The sequence below is a fragment of the Oncorhynchus keta genome, chromosome 37 (genome assembly GCF_023373465.1).
Source record: "Oncorhynchus keta strain PuntledgeMale-10-30-2019 chromosome 37, Oket_V2, whole genome shotgun sequence".
NCBI classification, from domain to species: domain Eukaryota; kingdom Metazoa; phylum Chordata; class Actinopteri; order Salmoniformes; family Salmonidae; genus Oncorhynchus; species Oncorhynchus keta.
In genome coordinates this window covers 24719740-24744929 of record NC_068457.1, presented here as the reverse complement: position 1 = coordinate 24744929, position 25190 = coordinate 24719740, and the positions used below count along the sequence as shown (strand labels likewise).

The window sequence follows — 25190 nt, the reverse complement described above, 5'->3', positions numbered from 1 at the left end:
TCCAGAAGGGGGCAGTCTCACCCCTCCTGTGTTCCAGACAGACACCAATTTGAAACAGTCTGCCCCTGGTCCTCGGTGTAGCATTGCTGCTTGTTGATCTGGATCACAGATAAGGGGCAGCTGTAGAGAAGCATGTAGTGGACCTCCATGTAGTGGACCTCCTCCTATGCCGGTCTTTATGACCAATGTAGACCCACGTGAACAATTTTCTGCTGCACAACTTTTCCTGACACAGCCAGGAAATGGAAGTGGATCACATGCAACTTCAGGGATTTCACCATGAGGCCAATGGTGACTTTAAAACAGTTGGAGTTGAATGTTTTTGTTATTTTATCCCTGTTCCTGCAGGAGGCCTTTTGGTAGACTGTCATTGTAAATAAGAATTTGTTTGTAACGGACTTGCCTCGTTAAAGGTTAAATGAAATGGCTGTGATGGATCACCATTGTAGTTAATTCACAATACTGACAGTGAAGATGAAGCCTGTACAGGAATATTCCAAAACATGCATCATTTTTGCAACATGGGTAAGTAATACTGCAAAAAAAGTTGGCGATGCAATTAACTTTGTATTCAGGACGAAGTTATGTTTGGGGTAAATCCAACACATTACTGAGTACCACGCTCCATATTTTCAAGCATAGTGGTGTCTGCATCATGTTATGGGTATGCTTGTAATTGTTCAGGACTGGGGAGTTTTTCAGGATAAAGAATGTAGCTAAGCACAGGCAAAATCCTAGATGACAAGCTGGTTGTCTGCTTTCCACCAGACACTGGGAGATGAATTCACCTTACAGCAGGACAGTAACGGACAGTAAAGGACAAATCTACATTGGAGTTGCTTACTAAGAAGCCAGTGATTGTTCCTGAGTGGCAGTTTTGACTTAAATCTATGGAAAGACCTGAATGTTTGTCAAGGAATAATCAACAACTAATTGAACAGAAGTTTGAAAAGAATAATAGGTTAATGTTGCGCAATCCAGGTGTGGAATCTTAGACTTACCCAGAAAGACTCAGCTGTAATTGATGCCAAAGGTGACTCTGACATGTGTTGACTTGTGGGCGTTGAATACTTATCTAATCAAGAGATGCATTTGATTTGTCAGGTGTATGGTGTCACTAGTTGACAAAAAATGCAAAATCTTTTTGAATCCATTCTGTGTAAAGTTAAGGGGTGCCTTCTGAGGGCACTCTAGAGCCATCACTTGTGTTCATGGTTGTCACACTCACTGCTTGGTTCAGGGACCTCACATCAGACATATGTATGATCTGCTACAGGGCTCTTTGTACCGAGAATGTGCACCACTGCAACGTGACCACCTGTTGGTGTAAAGTGTGCTTGATTTGACCCTCTGCAGGAATGGAACGCAGGTTGACTTCCTGGCTGTGGATGAGAACTATAACTTTGAGATGCAGGTTGAGACCATTAAGACCATCAAACCAGTAAGCATCCATGTACTTCCTGTATTTCATGGGCTTCCTGATCAGGTCAACTGTGGTGTTATTAGTCATTAGATCTTTCTAAAAGCAGTATCTCCTCCTCTCTGCAGGGTGATGAGATTGTGGTGGAGTTCACCTATAACACAGCCACTCGCAAAGGAATCACACAGTTGAGGCTGGCCACCACTGATGAGATGTGTCTGGCCTTTATCATCTACTACCCAGCCATCAGTGTTGACCACTGCTGTAGCCAGCCAAACATGCGTACATACACGGCCATGATGGGGAAGACCGACTACCAGTAAGAGCCTTCTCACTGTCAGTTTCACCCACTGAATGCATGCTCTTTAACCGATCACTGCCTGCCCATCCAGCATCACTGCTCTGGACGGCTCCGATGCAGAATATGTGGATAACTACAAATGCCTAGATGTCTGGCTAGACTAAACTCTGCTTCCAGGCTAGACTAAACTCTGCTTCCAGGCTCATATTAAGCATCTCAATCCAAAATTAAATCTAGAATTGGCTTCCTATTTCGCAACAAAGCCTCCTTCACTCATGCTGCTAAACATACCCTTGTAAAACTGACCATCCCACCTATCCTCGACTTTGGCGACGTCATTTACAAAATAGCCTCAAACACTCTACTCAACAAATTGGATGCAGTCTATCACAGTGCCATCCGTTTTGTCACCAAAGCCCAATATATTACCCACCACTGCGACCTGTACGCTCTCGTTGGCTGGCCCTCGCTTCATACTCATCGCCAAACCCACTGGCTCCAGGTCATCTACAAGTCTCTGCTAGGTAAAGCCCCACCTTATCTCAGCTCACTGGTCACCATAGCAGCACCCACTCGTCTCACGCGCTCCAGCAGGTATATTTCACTGGTCACCCCCAAAGCCTATTCCTCCTTTGGCTGCCTTTCCTTCCAGTTCTCTGCTGCCAATGACTGGAACGAACTGCAAAAATCACTGAAGCTGGAGACCCATATCTCCCTCACTAGCTTTAAGCACCAGCTGTCAGAGCAGCTCACAGATCACTGCACCTGTACATAGCCCATCTGTAAACAGCCCATCCAACTACCTCATCCCCATACTGTATTTATCTTGCTCCTTTGCACCCCAGTATCTCTACTTGCACATTCATCTTCTGCACATCTACCATTCCAGTGTTTAATTGCTATATTGTAATTACTTCGCCACCATGGCCTACTTATTGCCTTAACTCCCGTATCTTACCTCATTTGCACTTTTTGTTTTATTTTTTCTACTGTATTATTGACTATGTTTTTGTTTATTCCATCTGTTGTATGTGTCGAACTGCTATGCTTTATCTTGGCCGGGTCGCAGTTGTAAATGAGAACTTGTTCTCAACTAGTCTACCAGGTGAAGAATAATAATAATAATCTGTTTATAGAATGGAACTGTCTGGTTAGTTCAGTGGATAGTCCAGACTATGTAAACCATAATGTCTGTGCCCCACAGAGGTATTGTGGAGATGTTGAAGACTAAAGCTTGGGACCAGGCGTCCATTGCTGAGCATGAGGCCACAATGAAGAAGGTCCCTCAGATTGGGTTTATCAGCAACGAACATAACGTAAGCATCCACTCAATGACAATGCTGCAACATCCAAACCTACTGTTTATTCTGCTCCTCCTACAGAGTAACTACACCATATATGAGGGACGCATCCTCAACATGATGACTAGCCCTTCCGTGAGTTGCAGGAGTGATCCAACTGGCCTGGGTCTGTGAAGAGTTAACTGGCAACAATAGCTTCTGGTTCAGAAGGCTGAATGTTTTCTAAATGAGTCTCCCATGCAAGTAGAAAGTGTCAACTGTTTATTCATGATGTATAAAAAAATAAATGTAAGAAATCCATTCAGACACCTTCCTATGATTTATGTTAAATGTCTTAACATGTGCTATAATATTTTGATAAAATGTCATTGACACCATATTAATCCTTGGGGAAGTAGACCACAGAGCCTGTCATGCTATTTCACTGAGTTTTTATGAGTTGGCTGGCTAGGTAGTAGGTACTAGAGTTTGGCTTTATGGACCCAATAACACTACAATATGTACAGTTGAATGTTTGTGCTGTAGTGTTCAGGCGTTCCACCTTAAACCTCTTGACCACAGTAAAAGTCCAACCCTTGCTGTCCTAGCTCTTTGTTCAAACTCATTTTTGATTCTATGGCCTTATGAGTTTTGAATGTTCTGTGCAGTCTAATTTTGGTTGGACTAAAACCCGTTTCATCCTTGACGAAATGCCACAAGTAAATTAACAGAATTATAGTCACTGATTTCCTTTTTTTCATATTTCACAGTAGACTATTTGCTCCAGCTCTTATTCATTTTTAGTGACTGTCTTTAACCTTCCTGCTTTATAAATTGTAATATGAACTATCATTTTTATTGTTTTTATCATGCACAGAATTTTGATGCAGATTTCTATTGACGGCAAAATCTGAGAACCGGAACTCTTCACGCTAGAATCCTTTATTTTAAATTGTGTACATCATTTGATTCTTGGAGAATATATCTCGGGCCTATAAATGGGCCAGTGTTAGGCCAGTGTTTGTAGGCCAGTGTTTGTACACCTTTTCTAGGCCAGTGTTTGTGCACCTTTTCTAGGCCAGTGTCTGTACACCTTTTCTAGGCCAGTGTTTGTGCACCTTTTCTAGGCCAGTGTTTGTGCACCTTTTCTAGGCCAGTGTTTGTACACCTTTTCTAGGCCAGTGTTTGTGCACCTTTTCTAGGCCAGTGTTTGTGCACCTTTTCTAGGCCAGTGTTTGTGCACCTTTTCTATGCCAGTGTTTGTGCACCTTTTCTAGGCCAGTGTTTGTGCACCTTTTCTAGGCCAGTGTTTGTGCACCTTTTCTAGGCCAGTGTTTGTGCACCTTTTCTAGGCCAGTGTTTGTGCACCTTTTCTAGGCCAGTGTTTGTGCACCTTTTCTAGGCCAGTGTTTGTGCACCTTTTCTAGGCCAGTGTTTGTGCACCTTTTCTAGGCCAGTGTTTGTGCACCTTTTCTAGGCCAGTGTTTGTGCACCTTTTCTAGGCCAGTGTTTGTGCACCTTTTCTAGGCCAGTGTTTGTGCACCTTTTCTAGGCCAGTGTTTGTGCACCTTTTCTAGGCCAGTGTTTGTGCACCTTTTCTAGGCCAGTGTTTGTGCACCTTTTCTAGGCCAGTGTTTGTGCACCTTTTCTAGGCCAGTGTTTGTGCACCTTTTCTAGGCCAGTGTTTGTGCACCTTTTCTAGGCCAGTGTTTGTGCACCTTTTCTAGGCCAGTGTTTGTGCACCTTTTCTAGGCCAGTGTTTGTGCACCTTTTCTAGGCCAGTGTTTGTGCACCTTTTCTAGGCCAGTGTTTGTGCACCTTTTCTAGGCCAGTGTTTGTGCACCTTTTCTAGGCCAGTGTTTGTGCACCGTTTCTAGGCCAGTGTTTGTGCACCTTTTCTAGGCCAGTGTTTGTGCACCTTTTCTAGGCCAGTGTTTGTACACCTTTTCTAGGCCAGTGTTTGTGCACCTTTTCTAGGCCAGTGTTTGTGCACCTTTTCTAGGCCAGTGTTTGTGCACCGTGTCGCCTCAACAGTTACATATCTGACCTTTTTCCTCAGCTTTTTATCCAAATGAACACTGTTGCAGAGTATCTTAGCTGTGGCCACATGTTGCTGCTGAGAAGGTCATTACATTCATCTCCAATGGCAGCTGACTCTTCATACAGCCTGTGCTGCCTTTCCATCAAGTATTCAAGATGTTTAACTTCAAAATACATACATCTTCCCTGGATGCTCCGTTTTGTATCATGATGCAAAATGCATCATACATGGATGAGTTCTGTATTTTGAAAGTGACATTTTAGCTGGATGTCTGACAAGCGAAAACATGTCAATGGAATAACAAAACAAATACGAGTCCCGACGAGTATTTTCTTAAATGGAGGAAAACGAAGCTGATGGACCTACCTGAATTTACCTAACATAATTAACGCAGCAGTTGAGAATAAGGTTCGGATAAGAAAATGGTAGTTTTCAATAACTGTGGTCCCCGACGCTGCCACTCGTTGGAGCTGAACCGTTCTAGGCACTACTGTAGAAACTATCAGTCCGGACAAACCGTCAGTATTATAACACCGGTACTCTGTTCCGGTGAGCTCCTGCCAAAGTCATGCTCAGCACCACAACGGAGAACGCCCCGGCAGTGTAAACACTTTTCCCCTGGCAACTTCTGAATGTCCAAAGTGAAGAAATTCTGCTTAACACGGACCGTGTTTCTCTTCAGCATCCCATAATGTGACACGGCATCAGGCTTCTTCCCTCTGCTGGTTGTCATAAATCATGAATGCGTTTGGCATCTTTTACCAAACTATTCACATATGGACAAATAACGTTTTAGCAGAGAGTTTGCATTAGTTTAATGTGGTGTTTGTCAACGCTACCTCAAACATCATTTACATTTCTCAAGTAAAGCAAGGACCATACAGCCTCACCTTCCCAAAGACATTTCCAATATTGCACAATGTTTACAATTAGCTTCATTCATGGACAAATAATAGTTTTAAAGCATGTAAACAGCTGGAACTTCCCCAAAAAGTAGATGTCCAAGCTTAACTAATGTATAGGGGGTAGCAAGGGAAACGTTATGTCCAAAGCACAAGTGAACAACAATGCCCCCCCCCCCCAATAAGGCATGACATGCTTGAGACTGAGGAGCAGGATAATAAGGGAACAATTCCCGTTATGTCAGAATATAACTGATGTTTTGTTTTATCTGCATGAGACCTGGTTTGTCAGATTGTCGAACATTTACAGCAAGTGTTACTGCGACAGACGATTTGAATGGTCCCAAACCTGTTGCAGTAGAAGTACATTATTCAACTGGTTGTTCGAGTTGTCGTTCCCCAATGAGTCCTTTAAATTGCTCAAGGGAGGACATAGTATTTCAGACGTTAAGACCTGGTGATATTTCTCCTCAAGTACCATTATACTGTTCATCATGTGGCACAAACAATGAGATGTAAAGGACAATCCTGATTATAAACTGGTTGGTTCGAGCCCTGAAAGCTGATTGGCTGACAGCCGTTGTATATCACAGTTATGACAAAACATGTATTTTTACTGCTCTAATTACATTGGTAACCCGTTAATAATAGCAATAAGGCACCTCAGGGGTTTGTGATATATGGCCAACAAATAGCTCTTTGCCGTGGTATGTTGGCCATATACAACACCTCCTCGGGCCTTATTGCTTAATTAATGTTGTGGCACGTGTATTTCCATGTACTTGACATATACCTATGGAGACATACACACATAAAAATAAACATCACCATACACATTAACATCAGAGTTTGGCTTGGGGGACAGGAGGGAGCAGATTGCATTTTCACTTCAAAATATATTGACAATAAAAGAATATACATGAAACACACTCCTTTTGAGTCTTTCTTCCTCTCCGTGGATGGATAAACTTACTGGAGCAGACATGGAGCCCAAGTAGCACAGAGAGATAGTGCCATGTGTTACAGAGAACAGAGAGAGATGAATGATTGGGAAGAAATGCTTTAGGGGTAATCATGGCACAGGGCGACGTAAGAGCTATAGGAGGATAGGTCATCTGAAGAGCTATAGGAGGATAGGTCATCTGAAGAGCTATAGGAGGATAGGTCCTCTGAAGAGCTATTGGAGGATAGGTCATCTGAAGAGCTATTGGAGGAGGATAGGTCCTCTTAAGAGCTATAGGAGGAGATAGGTCCTCTTTGCTGTTCGTTTGTGCAGAATATTCCCCCTTCACCAGTTAGTTGAGAAGTCCTGCCTCGGTCACAGTCAGTGAGGAGTGTTCCCAGGGTCAGTAACACGTTCCCTCTGTGTCTCTTGGTGAATCACTGGATATACTGTACAGATGGGCACAACACTGAATGAATCTGTGATTACAATATGTGTGGATATGTTTCATTGAAGCTTTTGCTCCAGCAAGTCCTCGCTTGGTTTGAATTTTCTGGGTGTGTTTTAATAGAGTGCCTGATAGATCAATGGTCATAGGGAGGTCATGGATGCAAATTGCCATGACAACCAATAAGTACATCACTGCTGGGCCAATAGGGCGCTCCGATTAGCCTTCATCTTCTCCAGGCGCTTGGCCAGGTGGCTGTTACTGGCCTCCAGCTCATCAATCCTGTCCAGGGCAGACCTCAGCTAGAGAGAACGGAGAGAAAAGGTTTAGAGTTTGAGACGGGAGAAGCAACCTGAAAGCAACAACGTATACCTGGTGTAGACTTGATACCAAAACATGTGGGGTTGACATACTAGATATGACCCAACGACTTGTGGGTTCTGTGATTCTTTAGCTGTTTTTGTAAACCTGACATTATAGTAGCCTACCTCTCTCTGTAGCTTGCGTTTCTCCACTTTGAGCTCGTCCTCTACTTTCTCTGCGCTCTCAGAGGCCGACTTGTAACGAGTCACCTGTCCCTCCAACCGGATGATCTGGCCAAGAGAGAAATAAAGGGGTGAATAAATGGATTGATGGATGAAATGTGATGTGCCTCATAGTAGACTGAAGACGTAACTTATATTCCATGGAGCTCCTAGTGGATGAAAATGGTCAATAGTCTCCAACCCAGACTGTACAAGATACTACTTATTATCTCACGTTTACCATGAGGAACGTGATTGGTCAGGTGTTTCATGGATATAGTCATACATGTCTTCCTCTGTCTAGGAACTAAAACGCTACTTACATTCTGTTCCAGGGCTGTGACTTCCTGTTCTGATTTCACCAGTTTAAACTTGAGGTCACTGATTTGCCGGTTGGCATCCCCTGTAGAAGAAGAAATAAAGATAGAAGGATGTGAGTCAAATTTTGTTGTATAGGTTTGCATAATGTATACTACACTTAGACACTTGACAAAGTACACTAGGGAGACAGGTAAAAGGCTAGATCTGTCTTAGTAAAGGTGAAATGTGACTCACTCTGTAAGTCGAGGATGTGGGGGTCCATGCCGTTCTCAAGTCCGTCCTCCTCAGGACTCAAACCCTCTGTCCCGTTCCTCTGTTTCCCCTCCAGCTGAGACTTCAGCCTCTTCACCTGACCAGCTAAACTCTCCCTCTCATCAACTATTTTCCTCAGTCTGACTTCTGCAATACAAACAGACAGCTGATTTTATTTTTACTATTTTTATTTTACTACATTGTAGAATAATAGTGAAGACATCAAAACTATGAAATAACACATATGGAATCATGTAGCAAGCAAAAAAGTGTTAAACAAATCAAAATAGATTTTAGATTCTTCAAAGTAGCCATCCTTTGCCTTGATGAGAGCTTTGCACACTCTTGGCATTCTCTCAACCAGCTTCATGAGGAATCCTTTTCCAACAGCCTTGAAGGAGTTCCCACATATGCTGAGCACTTTTTGCTGCTTTTCCTTCACTGCGGTCCAACTCATCCCAAACCATTTCAATTGGGTTGAGGTCGGGTGATGGTGGAGGCTAGGTCATCTGATGTGCACTCCATCACTCTCCTTTCTCCTTGGTAAAATAGCCCTTACACAGCCTGGAGGTGTGTTGGGTCATTGTCCTGTTGATAAACAAATGATAGTCCCACTAAGCGCAAACCAGATGGGATGGCGTATCGCTGCAGAATGCTGTGGTAGCCATGCTGGTTAAGTGTGCCTTTAATTATAAATAATTCACTGACAGTGTCACCAGCAAAGCACCATCACACCCCCTCTTCCATGCTTCATGGTGGGAACCACACATACGGAGATCATCCATTCACCTACTCTGTGTCTGACAAAGACACTGCTGTTGGAACGACAACACAAAAAAACACACATTTGGACCAAAGGACAGATTTCCACCGGTCTAATGTCCATTGCTCTTTTTTCTTGACAAGTCTCTTCTTATTATTGGTGTCTTTTAGTAGGGGTTTCTTTGCAGCAATCCAACCATGAAGACCTGATTCACACAGTCTCCTCTGAACAGTTGATGTTGAGGTGTGTCTGTTACTTGAAATTTGTGAAGAATCTATTTGGGCTGCAATTTCTGAGTCTGGTAACTCTAATGATCTTACTCTTGGGGTGGCAGATAGCCTAGTGTTGGACTTGTAACCAAAAGGTTGCAAGATCAAATCCCTGAGCTGACAAGGCAAAGATCTGTCATTCTGCCCCTGAACAAGGCAGTTAACCCACTGTTCCTAGGCTGTCATTGAAAAAAAGAATTTGTTTATAACTGACTTGCCTAGTTAAATAAAGGTGACATTTAAAAAATAAATACTCTTGGTCTTACATTTATTCAAGGCACTAAATAAGTCCTGTGGCGGTCCTCATGAAAGCCAGTTTCATCATAGCGCTCGATGGTTTTTGTGACTGCACTTGAATAAATGGCAGTTAACCCACTAAAACCTTCTTGAAATTTTACGGATTGACTGACAATGTCCTGTCGTTTTTCTTTGCTTATTTGAGCTGTTCTTGCCATAATATGGACTTGGTCTTTAACCAAATAGGGCTGTCTTCTGTATACCCCCTCTACCTTGTCACAACACAACTGATTGGTTCAAACGCAGGAGGAAGGAAAGAAATTCCACAAATGAACTTTTAACAAGGCACACCTGTTCATTTAAATCCATTCCAGGTGACAACCTCATGAAGCTGGTTGAGAGAATTCCAAGAGTTTGCAAAGCTGTCATCAATTCAAAGAGTGGCTACTTTGAAGAATCTCAAATATAAACAACATTTTGATTTGTTGAACACTTTTTTACTACACATACATGTGTTATTTCATAGTTGTGATGTCTTCACTATTATTTAAAATGTAGAAAATAGTAGAAAGAAAACCCCTGGAATGAGTAGGTGTGTCCAAACTTTTGACTGGGACTGTATAAATAAACACTATATACTTAATTCAATGCAATAATAAAACATTTCACCCAAATGATCACAATCTGCAGTTCATTGAAAACCTGAGAATATGGACACAGTCGCTTGCCGCTGAAATACTGTACAGTGAGTTGGAGGGACTGTGAGTCTGGATGAAAAGAGTTTTAAACAGATGACACATACAACTGAGTGGAGATAACATGGGGTTGATATATTCTCCCACTTATTACCTATTTAATCATGTAATTGTTATCTAGTATGTTGCATGTAAAAACCTGACAGAATTGGTGGACAATACAGAACTGTTGTTGTGTAATATAATCTGACCCCCTGTGGATAAATGGAAGCTTGGTGGACAATACAGAACTGTTGTTGTGTAATATAATCCGACCCCTGTGGATAAATGGAAGCTTGGTGGACAATACAGAACTGTTGTTGTGTAATATAATCTGACCCCCTGTGGATAAATGGAAGCTTGGTGGACAATACAGAACTGTTGTTGTGTAATATAATCTGACCCCCTGTGGATAAATGGAAGCTTGGTGGACAATACAGCATTGTTGTTGTGTAATATAATCTGACCCCCTGTGGATAAATGGAAGCTTGGTGGACAATACAGAACTGTTGTTGTGTAATATAATCTGACCCCCTGTGGATAAATGGAAGCTTGGTGGACAATACAGAACTGTTGTTGTGTAATATAATCTGACCCCCTGTGGATAAATGGAAGCTTGGTGGACAATACAGAACTGTTGTTGTGTAATATAATCCTACCCCCTGTGGATAAATGGAAGCTTGGTGGACAATACAGAACTGTTGTTGTGTAATATAATCCGACCCCCTGTGGATAAATGGAAGCTTGGTGGACAATACAGAACTGTTGTTGTGTAATATAATCCGACCCCCTGTGGATAAATGGAAGCTTGGTGGACAATACAGAACTGTTGTTGTGTAATATAATCTGACCCCCTGTGGATAAATGGAAGCTTGGTGGACAATACAGAACTGTTGTTGTGTAATATAATCTGACCCCCTGTGGCAAAATGGAAGCTTGGTGGACAATACAGAACTGTTGTTGTGTAATATAATCCTACCCCCTGTGGATAAATGGAAGCTTGGTGGACAATACAGAACTGTTGTTGTGTAATATAATCTGACCCCCTGTGGATAAATGGAAGTTTGGTGGACAATACAGAACTGTTGTTGTGTAATATAATCTGACCCCCTGTGGATAAATGGAAGCTTGGTGGACAATACAGAACTGTTGTTGTGTAATATAATCCGACCCCCTGTGGATAAATGGAAGCTTGGTGGACAATACAGAACTGTTGTTGTGTAATATAATCTGACCCCCTGTGGATAAATGGAAGTTTGGTGGACAATACAGAACTGTTGTTGTGTAATATAATCTGACCCCCTGTGGATAAATGGAAGCTTGGTGGACAATACAGAACTGTTGTTGTGTAATATAATCCGACCCCCTGTGGATAAATGGAAGCTTGGTGGACAATACAGAACTGTTGTTGTGTAATATAATCTGACCCCCTGTGGATAAATGGAAGCTTGGTGGACAATACAGAACTGTTGTTGTGTAATATAATCTGACCCCCTGTGGATAAATGGTAGCTTGGTGGACAATACAGAACTGTTGTTGTGTAATATAATCTGACCCCCTGTGGATAAATGGTAGCTTGGTGGACAATACAGAACTGTTGTTGTGTAATATAATCTGACCCCCTGTGGATAAATGGAAGCTTGGTGGACAATACAGAACTGTTGTTGTGTAATATAATCTGACCCCCTGTGGATAAATGGTAGCTTGGTGGACAATACAGAACTGTTGTTGTGTAATATAATCCGACCCCCTGTGGATAAATGGAAGCTTGGTGGACAATACAGAACTGTTGTTGTGTAATATAATCTGACCCCCTGTGGATAAATGGAAGCTTGGTGGACAATACAGAACTGTTGTTGTGTAATATAATCTGACCCCCTGTGGATAAATGGAAGCTTGGTGGACAATACAGAACTGTTGTTGTGTAATATAATCCGACCCCTGTGGATAAATGGAAGCTTGGTGGACAATACAGAACTGTTGTTGTGTAATATAATCCAACCCCCTGTGGATAAATGGAAGCTTGGTGGACAATACAGAACTGTTGTTGTGTAATATAATCTGACCCCCTGTGGATAAATGGAAGCTTGGTGGACAATACAGAACTGTTGTTGTGTAATATAATCTGACCCCCTGTGGATAAATGGAAGCTTGGTGGACAATACAGAACTGTTGTTGTGTAATATAATCCGACCCCTGTGGATAAATGGAAGCTTGGTGGACAATACAGAACTGTTGTTGTGTAATATAATCCAACCCCTGTGGATAAATGGAAGCTTGGTGGACAATACAGAACTGTTGTTGTGTAATATAATCTGACCCCCTGTGGATAAATGGAAGCTTGGTGGACAATACAGAACTGTTGTTGTGTAATATAATCTGACCCCCTGTGGATAAATGGAAGCTTGGTGGACAATACAGAACTGTTGTTGTGTAATATAATCCGACCCCTGTGGATAAATGGAAGCTTGGTGGACAATACAGAACTGTTGTTGTGTAATATAATCCAACCCCCTGTGGATAAATGGAAGCTTGGTGGACAATACAGAACTGTTGTTGTGTAATATAATCTGACCCCCTGTGGATAAATGGTAGCTTGGTGGACAATACAGAACTGTTGTTGTGTAATATAATCCAACCCCCTGTGGATAAATGGAAGCTTGGTGGACAATACAGAACTGTTGTTGTGTAATATAATCCGACCCCCTGTGGATAAATGGAAGCTTGGTGAACAATACAGAACTGTTGTTGTGTAATATAATCCAACCCCCTGTGGATAAATGGAAGCTTGGTGAACAATACAGAACTGTTGTTGTGTAATATAATCCTACCCCCTGTGGATAAATGGTAGCTTGGTGGACAATACAGAACTGTTGTTGTGTAATATAATCTGACCCCCTGTGGATAAATGGAAGCTTGGTGAACAATACAGAACTGTTGTTGTGTAATATAATCCTACCCCCTGTGGATAAATGGTAGCTTGGTGAACAATACAGAACTGTTGTTGTGTAATATAATCCAACCCCCTGTGGATAAATGGTAGCTTGGTGGACAATACAGAACTGTTGTTGTGTAATATAATCTGACCCCCTGTGGATAAATGGTAGCTTGGTGGACAATACAGAACTGTTGTTGTGTAATATAATCCTACCCCCTGTGGATAAATGGAAGCTTGGTGGACAATACAGAACTGTTGTTGTGTAATATAATCTGACCCCCTGTGGATAAATGGAAGCTTGGTGGACAATACAGAACTGTTGTTGTGTAATATAATCTGACCCCCTGTGGATAAATGGTAGCTTGGTGGACAATACAGAACTGTTGTTGTGTAATATAATCTGACCCCCTGTGGATAAATGGTAGCTTGGTGGACAATACAGAACTGTTGTTGTGTAATATAATCTGACCCCCTGTGGATAAATGGTAGCTTGGTGGACAATACAGAACTGTTGTTGTGTAATATAATCTGACCCCCTGTGGATAAATGGAAGCTTGGTGGACAATACAGAACTGTTGTTGTGTAATATAATCCGACCCCCTGTGGATAAATGGAAGCTTGGTGGACAATACAGAACTGTTGTTGTGTAATATAATCTGACCCCCTGTGGATAAATGGAAGCTTGGTGGACAATACAGAACTGTTGTTGTGTAATATAATCTGACCCCCTGTGGATAAATGGAAGCTTGGTGGACAATACAGAACTGTTGTTGTGTAATATAATCTGACCCCCTGTGGATAAATGGTAGCTTGGTGGACAATACAGAACTGTTGTTGTGTAATATAATCCAACCCCTGTGGATAAATGGAAGCTTGGTGGACAATACAGAACTGTTGTTGTGTAATATAATCTGACCCCTGTGGATAAATGGTAGCTTGGTGGACAATACAGAACTGTTGTTGTGTAATATAATCTGACCCCTGTGGATAAATGGTAGCTTGGTGGACAATACAGAACTGTTGTTGTGTAATATAATCTGACCCCTGTGGATAAATGGAAGCTTGGTGGACAATACAGAACTGTTGTTGTGTAATATAATCCGACCCCCTGTGGATAAATGGAAGCTTGGTGGACAATACAGAACTGTTGTTGTGTAATATAATCTGACCCCCTGTGGATAAATGGAAGCTTGGTGGACAATACAGAACTGTTGTTGTGTAATATAATCTGACCCCCTGTGGATAAATGGTAGCTTGGTGGACAATACAGAACTGTTGTTGTGTAATATAATCTGACCCCCTGTGGATAAATGGTAGCTTGGTGGACAATACAGAACTGTTGTTGTGTAATATAATCTGACCCCCTGTGGATAAATGGTAGCTTGGTGGACAATACAGAACTGTTGTTGTGTAATATAATCTGACCCCCTGTGGATAAATGGTAGCTTGGTGGACAATACAGAACTGTTGTTGTGTAATATAATCTGACCCCCTGTGGATAAATGGAAGCTTGGTGGACAATACAGAACTGTTGTTGTGTAATATAATCTGACCCCCTGTGGATAAATGGAAGCTTGGTGGACAATACAGAACTGTTGTTGTGTAATATAATCTGACCCCCTGTGGATAAATGGTAGCTTGGTGGACAATACAGAACTGTTGTTGTGTAATATAATCCAACCCCCTGTGGATAAATGGTAGCTTGGTGGACAATACAGAACTGTTGTTGTGTAATATAATCTGACCCCCTGTGGATAAATGGAAGCTTGGTGGACAATACAGAATTGTTGTTGTGTAATATAATCTGACCCCCTGTGGATAAATGGAAGCTTGGTGGACAATACAGAACTGTTGTTGTGTAATATAATCTGACCCCCTGTGGATAAATGGAAGCTTGGTGGACAATACAGAATTGTTGTTGTGTAATATAATCTGACCCCCTGTGGATAAATGGAAGCTTGGTGGACAATACAGAATTGTTGTTGTGTAATATAATCTGACCCCCTGTGGATAAATGGAAGCTTGGTGAGGTTTTATGGAAGCCAGAAATCAGTATGCAATAGTGCAAAATAAAACAAAACCGATCGCTCTTCAACATGGTTAATTTATTCAAGGCACTAAATAATGCATTAAATAAAACCTGTAATTCCTTTGAGTAAAACAAAGAAACCCACAGAGACTGGCTGCAACCCCAGTCAGTAGTCTATTACACATCAAATAACACAGAGTACAGTGCTCGTCAACTAGTTTACTTTGCAAGGAACTTTTCCCTTGCCCTTCCTATTGCCCCTTTGTCCCTTTCTTACACCGCTCTCCTGTTTCTGGGCATCTTCCACTGGGGGGCGCTCTCTCCCCTCCTCCACCGCCTCGGGTAATGGCTGTATCTCTTGGCCAAGTGCCGAGGGTCCGGGTGAGGAGCTGATGTGCTCTTCTTCTACAGATAGATAGGTTTCCTCCTCTTTCACAATTAGAACGGCTTCTTCACAACTGTCTATATATCCAGCGGAGGCCCCATGGTTTAACTCATTGTCTCCCCCTGCTGGTGAACTTGTTGAAGCCTCCCCCTGTTCTGTCTGTTGCTCCTCCTGAATGGCTTCCTGCTGGAGATTCTCCTCATAGATGTTCTCCTCAATGATGCACCATTCTTCTCTCTCTACACGACTGGGTGATTCTGATTGGATCCTGTCTGGGCTGGGCTCTACCGCCTCTGTCCTGTCTGAGATAACCTCTCCACTAGAGTCGCTGATCCTCTGAGTTAGAGCTACATCCAGTGAGTTTTCCGTCAGTACATGATCACTCTCGGATTGTTTACATGTACATTTACAGGTACATCCTTGTTTCTCCCTTGATTCTGCTACATCCATCTTCTGATCACCTTGAACTCCTGGTAAGGTATTTTCTAAGCTGGTCTCTAGCCTCTCTGGTAAATCAGGGATCACCTGTTGGTCTAGTCTAGTCTTCCCCTCCTCTGTTATGATAGGTGTTACCATTTTGTCAGAGATAGTGGATGGGGGCTCCTTTGCCTGAAGCTCTTTAGTATTTGGTTCATCTTCCTTCATGCCACATACAGATTCCTGCCAAGTCTGATCTGGCTTGCTCTCCACTGAACTCGACTCCAGCTCTTCAACCCTCTCAGATAATTTCTGTCCGTCAGAGTCTGTGATCTTTGGCACAATTTCCACAGAGCTTTCTGTCCTGAAATGATCATTCTGATGTTGCCGAAGTTCTAGAGAATTCTGTGTGTCTTTCTCAAATTCACTTAAAGTGTTTATTATGAGCAGATCTGTTCCAATTCCAACCTCGTCAGGACATTCAGAGATAAACAGTTCAACAGAGACTGTAGATGAGATAGCACATGTTCCAGTAGATGTTACTTGGCCAGTCTCTGCCTGATGCTCTGGGTGATTCTTCATCTCCATCCCTATTGTATCTGTGTTCTTTAATGATCCCTGAGACATCTGATTTGGGCTGGTCTTTGCCTCCCCTAGACATACAGAAATCCTCAGAATCATCTTAATCATCTCAGATTCCGTGATCCTTGAGTTTTCTGGAATGACTTGACCTTTAGTCCCAGGATCATACTCCTGAGTGTTCTCTCCTTGCTGGTCACTTTGGATTTGACTAAAAGTTGCCTCTGTCTCATCACAGAGAGTTGGGCCAGAGATGTCCTGTTCTTCAGAGTCAGTAGACACAGCTGTGAGAAGCTCTGTGTTTTCCCGTCCTTTCTCAAGGTTTGTGTTTTCCTCACATTGTCCGTCAGTGGTACCACTTACTGGTACAGCTTCCCTGTTACTTTCTCCACTGTTTTCCTCATTCTCTGCCTGTTCCTGGGATTCTGGTTCAAATCCTCTTTGATTCAACTCCTCTCCATTGTCACTGCCACCATCTGTATATTCCTTTTGAACCAAAATGGCTCCCTCAAGTTCAGCAGGTTCCACCAGAGTTTCTGTGTCGCAGTATTGGGGTTTCTCTACTTCATATTCAATCTGAGTCTCTTTGTCACCAAAATGCACCAAAATGGCTTCTTCAGGTACAGCAACATCCACCTGGGTCTCTTGGTCACAGTACTTGGACTGCTCTGCTTCAGTGTCTGTTTGTTGCTGCAGGCTGTCATTCAACTTGTCTTGGTTCAACTTGTCTGAAGATTCTATCTCCAGTAGTGCCCTCTCCTGGTCATGTGAGTAGTTGTCAGCCTCATGTAGAAGTCTGCCTCCCCCTGGTGTCCTCACCTCGCCATGGTCAAACTGCATCTCTGGTGCTTCGCCTGGAAGATCACAGGGAATAGATTGGAGGGCCAGACACAGGTCATTCTTCAGCGTCTGACAGTGCAAAGCACGGAAATTCAATGATCGCTGGAGGGGAATTAATTTGGAGACATTTGTAGAGAATAGAATCAAGGCCTTGATCCCGGCTGAATTAGAATGCAGAATCAGCAACTGACTCAACAGGATTAATTAACATTATGATGATAATCCCACGGAGGACAATAGTGCAAAACAATGACATCAGAAAAAAGAAAAAGAAAGCCAACCATCCTCGTTTTGTATCCCATCATGCAACACAAACATAACCCTGACATTTCTAACGGTGATTCATCCGAATGACAGAAGACACGTGAAATAAAACACATGACTGCACAATATCATTCAACATGATTTGAGTAGGATGGTGGTAAATAAGCAGAGATCAGATATGAGCAACGGCACCGGTGGGTTATTTTCTTACCAAGCATGCTCTCCCCACCATGGGATGGCTGGGACTCCTGAGCCAATCGAGAGATAGAGTCTGCACTGCGAGGCCCGTCAATCATCTGTCCTGCATCCCCATTGGTGGTTACTTCAGGTGACAGCACTATCCCATGTTTCTGATTTGGGAGAGAACGAGGCAAATAAAGCCGAATAATCTTTCAGAAAGTATTTTTCCCATTAGACTTCCTATTGTTCTAGTGTTTGCTGACATGTGCACAGAGGCCCTCTTGGAAGTCATGATGAGGAAACCTTCCCTCAGCAGTACTTCAAGGTGCTGTACCTTTAGAGTGTCTTTGAGGTGGACCACCTGATCCCTGAGCTTATCCCGCTCATCCCGCACGCCGGCGTCTGAGAATTCCCTCTGTCTCTCTAAGGCCTGAGCCATACCCAAGCAGCAGCAGCAGGGGGAGGAGGAGGAGGAGGAGGAGGAGGAGGAGGAGGAGGAAGAGTGGGTAAAGAAGGGAAGGATAAACACAGTAAAGGAAGAGAGAAGCATTGAGAGGAAAAAAGAGATACAGTGGAAATGTCTTGGTTAGTTTGGAGCGTTAAACTTGAGTAGCTGACAGAGGAACGGAAGCGTTTCCTGTAGAACTTCCTGGAACAATGATTCAGCTAACGGTTTGGGGTTCACCCTCTATTCCGCGAGCGTACCCCAATCTTTTTCTCCTTCCATCCGAGGGTCTCCTGCAGGTCGGAGATCTCCCTAACACAGCTGTCCTGTTTGAGACGCAGCTGGCCCACCTCCTGGCCACGGGACGAAAGCAAGATGGAGGAGAAGAAGGGACAGAGGAGAAGGGACAGAGGAGAAGGGACAGAGGAGAAGGGACAGAGGAGAAGGGACAGAGTAGAAGGGACAGAGTAGAAGGGACAGAGTAGAAGGGACAGAGGAGAAGGGACAGAGGAGAAGGGACAGAGGAGAAGGGACAGAGTAGAAGGGACAGAGGAGAAGGGACAGAGGAGAAGGGAGGGACAATCAGCATGCAGAGAGTTTGCAGCAGGAAAAGAGACTACAGCAAGTTTAGCAAGAGACCTAAGTTAGATCTATGTTAGTGTGATGTTCTGAGTGGAAGTACTGTTTTAGTTACCGTATTGTTGTTAGCAGGAAGTCTTTGCGATGACCTGAGTACTCACGGTTAACAGTTCTTCACTCTGTTTCAGCGTCTCTCTCATCTCGTTAAACTGGCGCTTCAGAACACTGTGGGCGTGCCTCTCCCTCTCAAACTCCTTGGCCTTGTCGTTGTACTCTCGTTTAGACTCGTACAGCTGCTCCTCCAACTCAATGAGCGAGTCCTTCAGCGTGTCCACCTGGTACATGAGGTTGGACTTCTCGTTGTGTAGCTGGGCGTTGGACACCATGGCCTTACGGTACTTCTCCTCAGACTCCACCAGGGAGTCCTGTTGAGAGACAAAATGGAGGACAGTGGAGGGGTGAGAGGTCAGGGGAGAAACAAAGCAAAACAGTTAAGCAGTTAATATCTCAAAAACAACTACGCAGACGTTGTTCGTCTTCAACCGTGGAATAGTTACTGTAATTATCAGTTTACTCCAGTTTCTGGAGTCAACAAAATAATTGTAAAAACATGGACGTTAGACCATCTCTTTCCCAGATATACTACTGTATGGTCCTACTCAGAGAAGTATCTCTATGGTCCTACCTTTATCTCTCGAATGGAGGCCTCTGTCTCTACTGAGATAGAGGTGTCACAGCTGCCTCTGCGAGAGGAGGGCCCTCCCAGCGATGCTAGAGTGGCTGCTGAGAGGGTAGAGGCAGTCCTGGAACCCTGGGAGGAAACAGGACAGGGCCGTCTTCAAGGCTGTTTCACAACAGTCATATTCCCTACTTCATCTTTAATAGATTAAAAGCTGGAGTTTCAGATCAGGTGTGTGACCCGTACCTTTTCCAGGAAGTCCCTGTCTGATCTCTCCTCCACCTGTAGAGGGTAAAACAACTTGGTTACTCTTAGGAGAGGATAAGGAGAGGAGATACACATATTTACAATGTCACAAATGTAGTTGATTGACACACCGTATGTCCAGGCCATGCCCATACTGTATCCGTCTGTCACGCCCTGGCCTTATTATTTTGGTCAGGCCAGGGTGTGACATCTGTATTTATGTGGTGTGTTTTGTCTAGGTTTTTTTAGTAGGTTATGGGATTGTGGTTTAGTGAAGTAGTCTAGGTAAGTCTATGGCTGCCTAAATATGGTTCCCAATCAGAGACAACGATAAACACCTGCCTCTGATTGAGAACCACTATAGGCAAGCATATTCTTTGATTCTTCTGTTTCGTGGGTGTCTGTTCCTGTCTCTGTGTTTGTTGCACCAGATAGGGCTGTTTCGGTTTTTCACGTTTCTTGTTTTGTATATTTTTCATATTTTATTAAAGATGTATAAAGATAACCATGCTGCATTTTGCACGTTCAACAGAAGAAAACCGTAACAGAATCACCCACCACACCAGGACCAAGCGGCGTGGTGACAGGCAGCGGCAGCAGGAGCAGCGAAGTCAGGACTATACGACTTGGGAGGAAATAGACAGGTGGGCGGTCGACCCAGGGAGAGTGCCATAGACTTACCTAGACTACTTCACTAAACCACAATCCCATGACCTACAAAAAAAACCTAGACAAAACACACCACATAAATACCCATATCACACCCTGACCTGACCAAAATAATAAAGAAAACACAAAATACTAAGGCCAGGGCGTGACACCGTCTCTGTATATCCACACACTGCATCACAACAAGCATCATAGAGTCATAGTTAACCCTCTCTGGATCACCATCTGATTCTGAACCACGGAACCATTGGACACTACAGACTTACTCATATTATATCTACTGGACACTACAGACTTACTCATATTATATCCACTGGACACTACATACTTACTCATATTATATCCACTGGACACTACATACTTACTCATATTATATCCACTGGACACTACATACTTACTCATATTATATCCACTGGCCACTACATACTTACTCATATTATATCCACTGGACACTACAGACTTACTGATATTATATCTACTGGACACTACAGACTTACTAATATTATATCTACTGGACACTACAGACTTACTCATATTATATCTACTGGACACTACAGACTTACTCATATTATATCTACTGGACACTACATACTTACTCATATTATATCTACTGGACACTACAGACTTACTCATATTATATCCACTGGACACTACAGACTTACTCATATTATATCCACTGGACACTACAGACTTACTCATATTATATCTACTGGACACTACATACTTACTCATATTATATCCACTGGACACTACATACTTACTCATATTATATCTACTGGACACTACAGACTTACTCATATTATATCTACTGGACACTACATACTTACTCATATTATATCTACTGGACACTACAGACTTACTCATATTATATCCACTGGATACTACATACTTACTCATATTATATCCACTGGACACTACATACTTACTCATATTATATCGACTGGACACTACAGACTTACTCATATTATATCTACTGGACACTACAGACTTACTCATATTATATCCACTGGACACTACAGACTTACTCATATTATATCGACTGGACACTACAGACTTACTCATATTATATCCACTGGACACTACAGACTTACTCATATTATATCCACTGGACACTACAGACTTACTCATATTATATCGACTGGACACTACAGACTTACTCATATTATATCCACTGGACACTACAGACTTACTCATATTATATCCACTGGACACTACAGAGTTAATCATATTATATCCACTGGACACTACAGAGTTAATCAGATTATATCCACTGGACACTACAGACTTACTCATATTATATCCACTGGACACTACAGACTTACTCATATTATATTTACTGGACACTACAAACTTACTCATATTATATCCACTGGACACTACAGACTTACTCATATTATATCTACTGGACACTACAGACTTACTCATATTATATTTACTGGACACTACAAACTTACTCATATTATATCCACTGGACACTACAGACTTACTCATATTATATCTACTGGACACTACAGACTTACTCATATTATATTTACTGGACACTACATACTTACTCATATTATATCTACTGGACACTACAGACTTACTCATATTATATCTACTGGACACTACAGACTTACTCATATTATATCCACTGGACACTACAGAGTTAATCATATTATATCCACTGGACACTACAGAGTTAATCATATTATATCCACTGGACACTACAGAGTTAATCATATTATATCCACTGGACACTACAGACTTACTCATATTATATCCACTGGACACTACAGAGTTAATCATATTATATCCACTGGACACTACAGACTTACTCATATTATATCCACTGGACACTACAGACTTACTCATATTATATCCACTGGACACTACAGAGTTAATCATATTATATCCACTGGACACTACAGAGTTACTCATATTATATCCACTGGACACTACAGAGTTACTCATATTATATCCACTGGACACTACAGAGTTACTCATATTATATCCACTGGACACTACAGACTTACTCATATTATATCCACTGGACACTACAGACTTACTCATATTATATCTACTGGACACTACAGACTTACTCATATTATATCCACTGGACACTACAGACTTACTCATATTATATCCACTGGACACTACAGACTTACTCATATTATATCCACTGGACACTACAGAGTTAATCATATTATATCCACTGGACACTACAGAGTTAATCATATTATATCCACTGGACACTACAGAGTTAATCATATTATATCCACTGGACACTACAGAGTTAATCATATTATATCCACTGGACACTACAGAGTTAATCATATTATATCCACTGGACACTACAGAGTTAATCATATTATATCCACTGGACACTACAGACTTACTCATATTATATCCACTGGACACTACAGACTTACTCATATTATATCCACTGGACACTACAGACTTACTCATATTATATCCACTGGACACTACAGACTTACTCATATTATATCCACTGGACACTACAGAGTTAATCATATCATATCCACTGGACACTACAGAGTTAATCATATTATATCCACTGGACACTACAGAGTTAATCATATTATATCCACTGGACACTACAGAGTTAATCATATCATATCCACTGGACACTACAGAGTTAATCATATTATATCCACTGGACACTACAGAGTTAATCATATTATATCCACTGGACACTACAGAGTTAATCATATTATATCCACTGGACACTACAGAGTTAGTAATATCATATCCACTGGACACTACAGAGTTAATCATATTATATCCACTGGACACTACAGAGTTAGTAATATCATATCCACTGGACACTACAGAGTTAGTAATATCATATCCACTGGACACTACAGAGTTAGTCATATCATATCCACTGGACACTACAGAGTTAGTAATATCATATCCACTGGACACTACAGAGTTAATCATATCATATCACTGGACACTACAGAGTTAATCATATTATATCCACTGGACACTACAGAGTTAGTAATATCATATCCACTGGACACTACAGAGTTAGTCATATCACTGGACACTACAGAGTTAGTCATATCACTGGACACTACAGAGTTAGTCATATCACTGGACACTACAGAGTTAGTCATATCATATCCACTCCAGTCCAGGCTGCATGTTAGTTGTCAGTGTCACCCACACATCAATGCGTCCACACAGAGGCCCACCTCACATTGGCCAGGTCAGGACCATATATTCTTTGCTTGTACCAAAGCTGCAGTCTTTGTAATGTCCACCAGGTGGCATAAGGGACCTGAGGACTGTCAGCTGTCTATGAGCATTACCTTGGTGCAGAGGACACACAGGACAGGACCATAGAGTTCAGTTCTCTGGACAATGCACTCTTCATTGGGATGATAATAAGTGGGCATTTAACAGAATAGAGAACAGATAAAAGGATGTAAGGACTAGGCCTAAAGAAGGCTGCGGGGTAGAGGGAGTGCAATGAAGAGAGCTCACCACTGGGCTGGCACGGGCAGAGCTGGCCCTGGACGAGGCCCGAGAGTTGGAGCCCAGAAAACCACTGTAGTCTGAAGGCTGGCACAAAAAGAAGATGGATAAAATAGGAAAAGAGAAGGAAATGAAAAAGAAAGAGAGAGATGTTAGTCACAGAGTTTGTCAGTCAGCAAGCAGGGAGAGACAGAGCTGAAGCAGGTACAGACAGAGCTGAATCAGGGACAGACAGAGCTGAATCAGGGACAGACAGAGCTAAATCAGGGACAGACAGAGCTGAATCAGGGACAGACAGAGCTGAAGCAGGGACAGACAGAGCTGAAGCAGGGACAGACAGAGCTGAATCAGGGACAGACAGAGCTGAAGCAGGGACAGACAGAGCTGAATCAGGGACAGACAGAGCTGAAACAGGGACAGACAGAGCTGAAGCAGGGACAGACAGAGCTGAATCAGGTACAGACAGAGCTGAAGCAGGGACAGGCAGAGCTGAAGCAGGGACAGACAGAGCTGAAGCAGGGACAGACAGAGCTGAAGCAGGGACAGACAGAGCTGAAGCAGGGACAGACAGAGCGGAAGCAGGGACAGACAGAGCTGAAGCAGGGACAGACAGAGCTGAAGCAGGGACAGACAGAGCGGAAGCAGGGACAGACAGAGCTGAAGCAGGGACAGACAGAGCTGAATCAGGGACAGACAGAGCTGAAGCAGGGACAGACAGAGCTGAAGCAGGGACAGACAGAGCTGAAGCAGGGACAGACAGAGCGGAAGCAGGGACAGACAGAGCGGAAGCAGGGACAGACAGAGCTGAAGCAGGGACAGACAGAGCTGAAGCAGGGACAGAGCTGAAGCAGGGACAGACAGAGCTGAATCAGGGACAGACAGAGCTGAAGCAGGTACAGACAGAGCTGAAGCAGGGACAGACAGAGCTGAAGCAGGGACAGACAGAGCTGAATCAGGGACAGACAGAGCTGAAGCAGGGACAGACAGAGCTGAAGCAGGGACAGACAGAGCTGAAGCAAGGA

General features: G+C 42.7%; 2 protein-coding genes across 28 annotated transcripts in view; one reads left to right on the top strand and one right to left on the bottom strand.

Moving 5' to 3' along the window:
- The first annotated feature begins 279 nt into the window (after nucleotides 1-279).
- Nucleotides 280-3271, top strand: LOC118380633 (DBH-like monooxygenase protein 2 homolog). Its single transcript, XM_052498915.1, has 4 exons — nucleotides 280-359; nucleotides 1357-1441; nucleotides 1549-1739; nucleotides 2926-3271. Exons 1-4 carry the CDS (start codon nucleotides 280-282, stop codon nucleotides 3194-3196), a joined length of 627 nt encoding a protein of 208 aa, XP_052354875.1. The 3' UTR covers nucleotides 3197-3271.
- A 2561-nt stretch (nucleotides 3272-5832) lies between these two features.
- The window catches only part of lrrfip1b (leucine rich repeat (in FLII) interacting protein 1b), a 62148-nt gene continuing 42790 nt past the window's right edge, over nucleotides 5833-25190 (bottom strand). For 17 of the 27 annotated variants that reach the window (XM_052499811.1, XM_052499812.1, XM_052499813.1 and 14 more), the window contains 8 exons: nucleotides 24178-24255; nucleotides 20017-20052; nucleotides 19777-19902; nucleotides 19253-19516; nucleotides 18773-18865; nucleotides 18402-18497; nucleotides 18099-18237; nucleotides 15458-17637 (listed from right to left, as the gene is read on the bottom strand). In XM_052499811.1, the coding sequence (XP_052355771.1) occupies nucleotides 15617-17637; nucleotides 18099-18237; nucleotides 18402-18497; nucleotides 18773-18865; nucleotides 19253-19516; nucleotides 19777-19902; nucleotides 20017-20052; nucleotides 24178-24255 (2853 nt within the window). In that variant the 3' untranslated portion in view covers nucleotides 15458-15616. Of the gene's footprint in view, nucleotides 7638-7823; nucleotides 7929-8182; nucleotides 8263-8414; nucleotides 8580-15457; nucleotides 17638-18098; nucleotides 18238-18401; nucleotides 18498-18772; nucleotides 18866-19252; nucleotides 19517-19776; nucleotides 19903-20016; nucleotides 20053-20147; nucleotides 21206-24177; nucleotides 24256-25190 lie in introns of those variants that run through there. The other 10 variants (XM_052499828.1, XM_052499833.1, XM_052499834.1 and 7 more) reach the window with 5 other exon arrangements.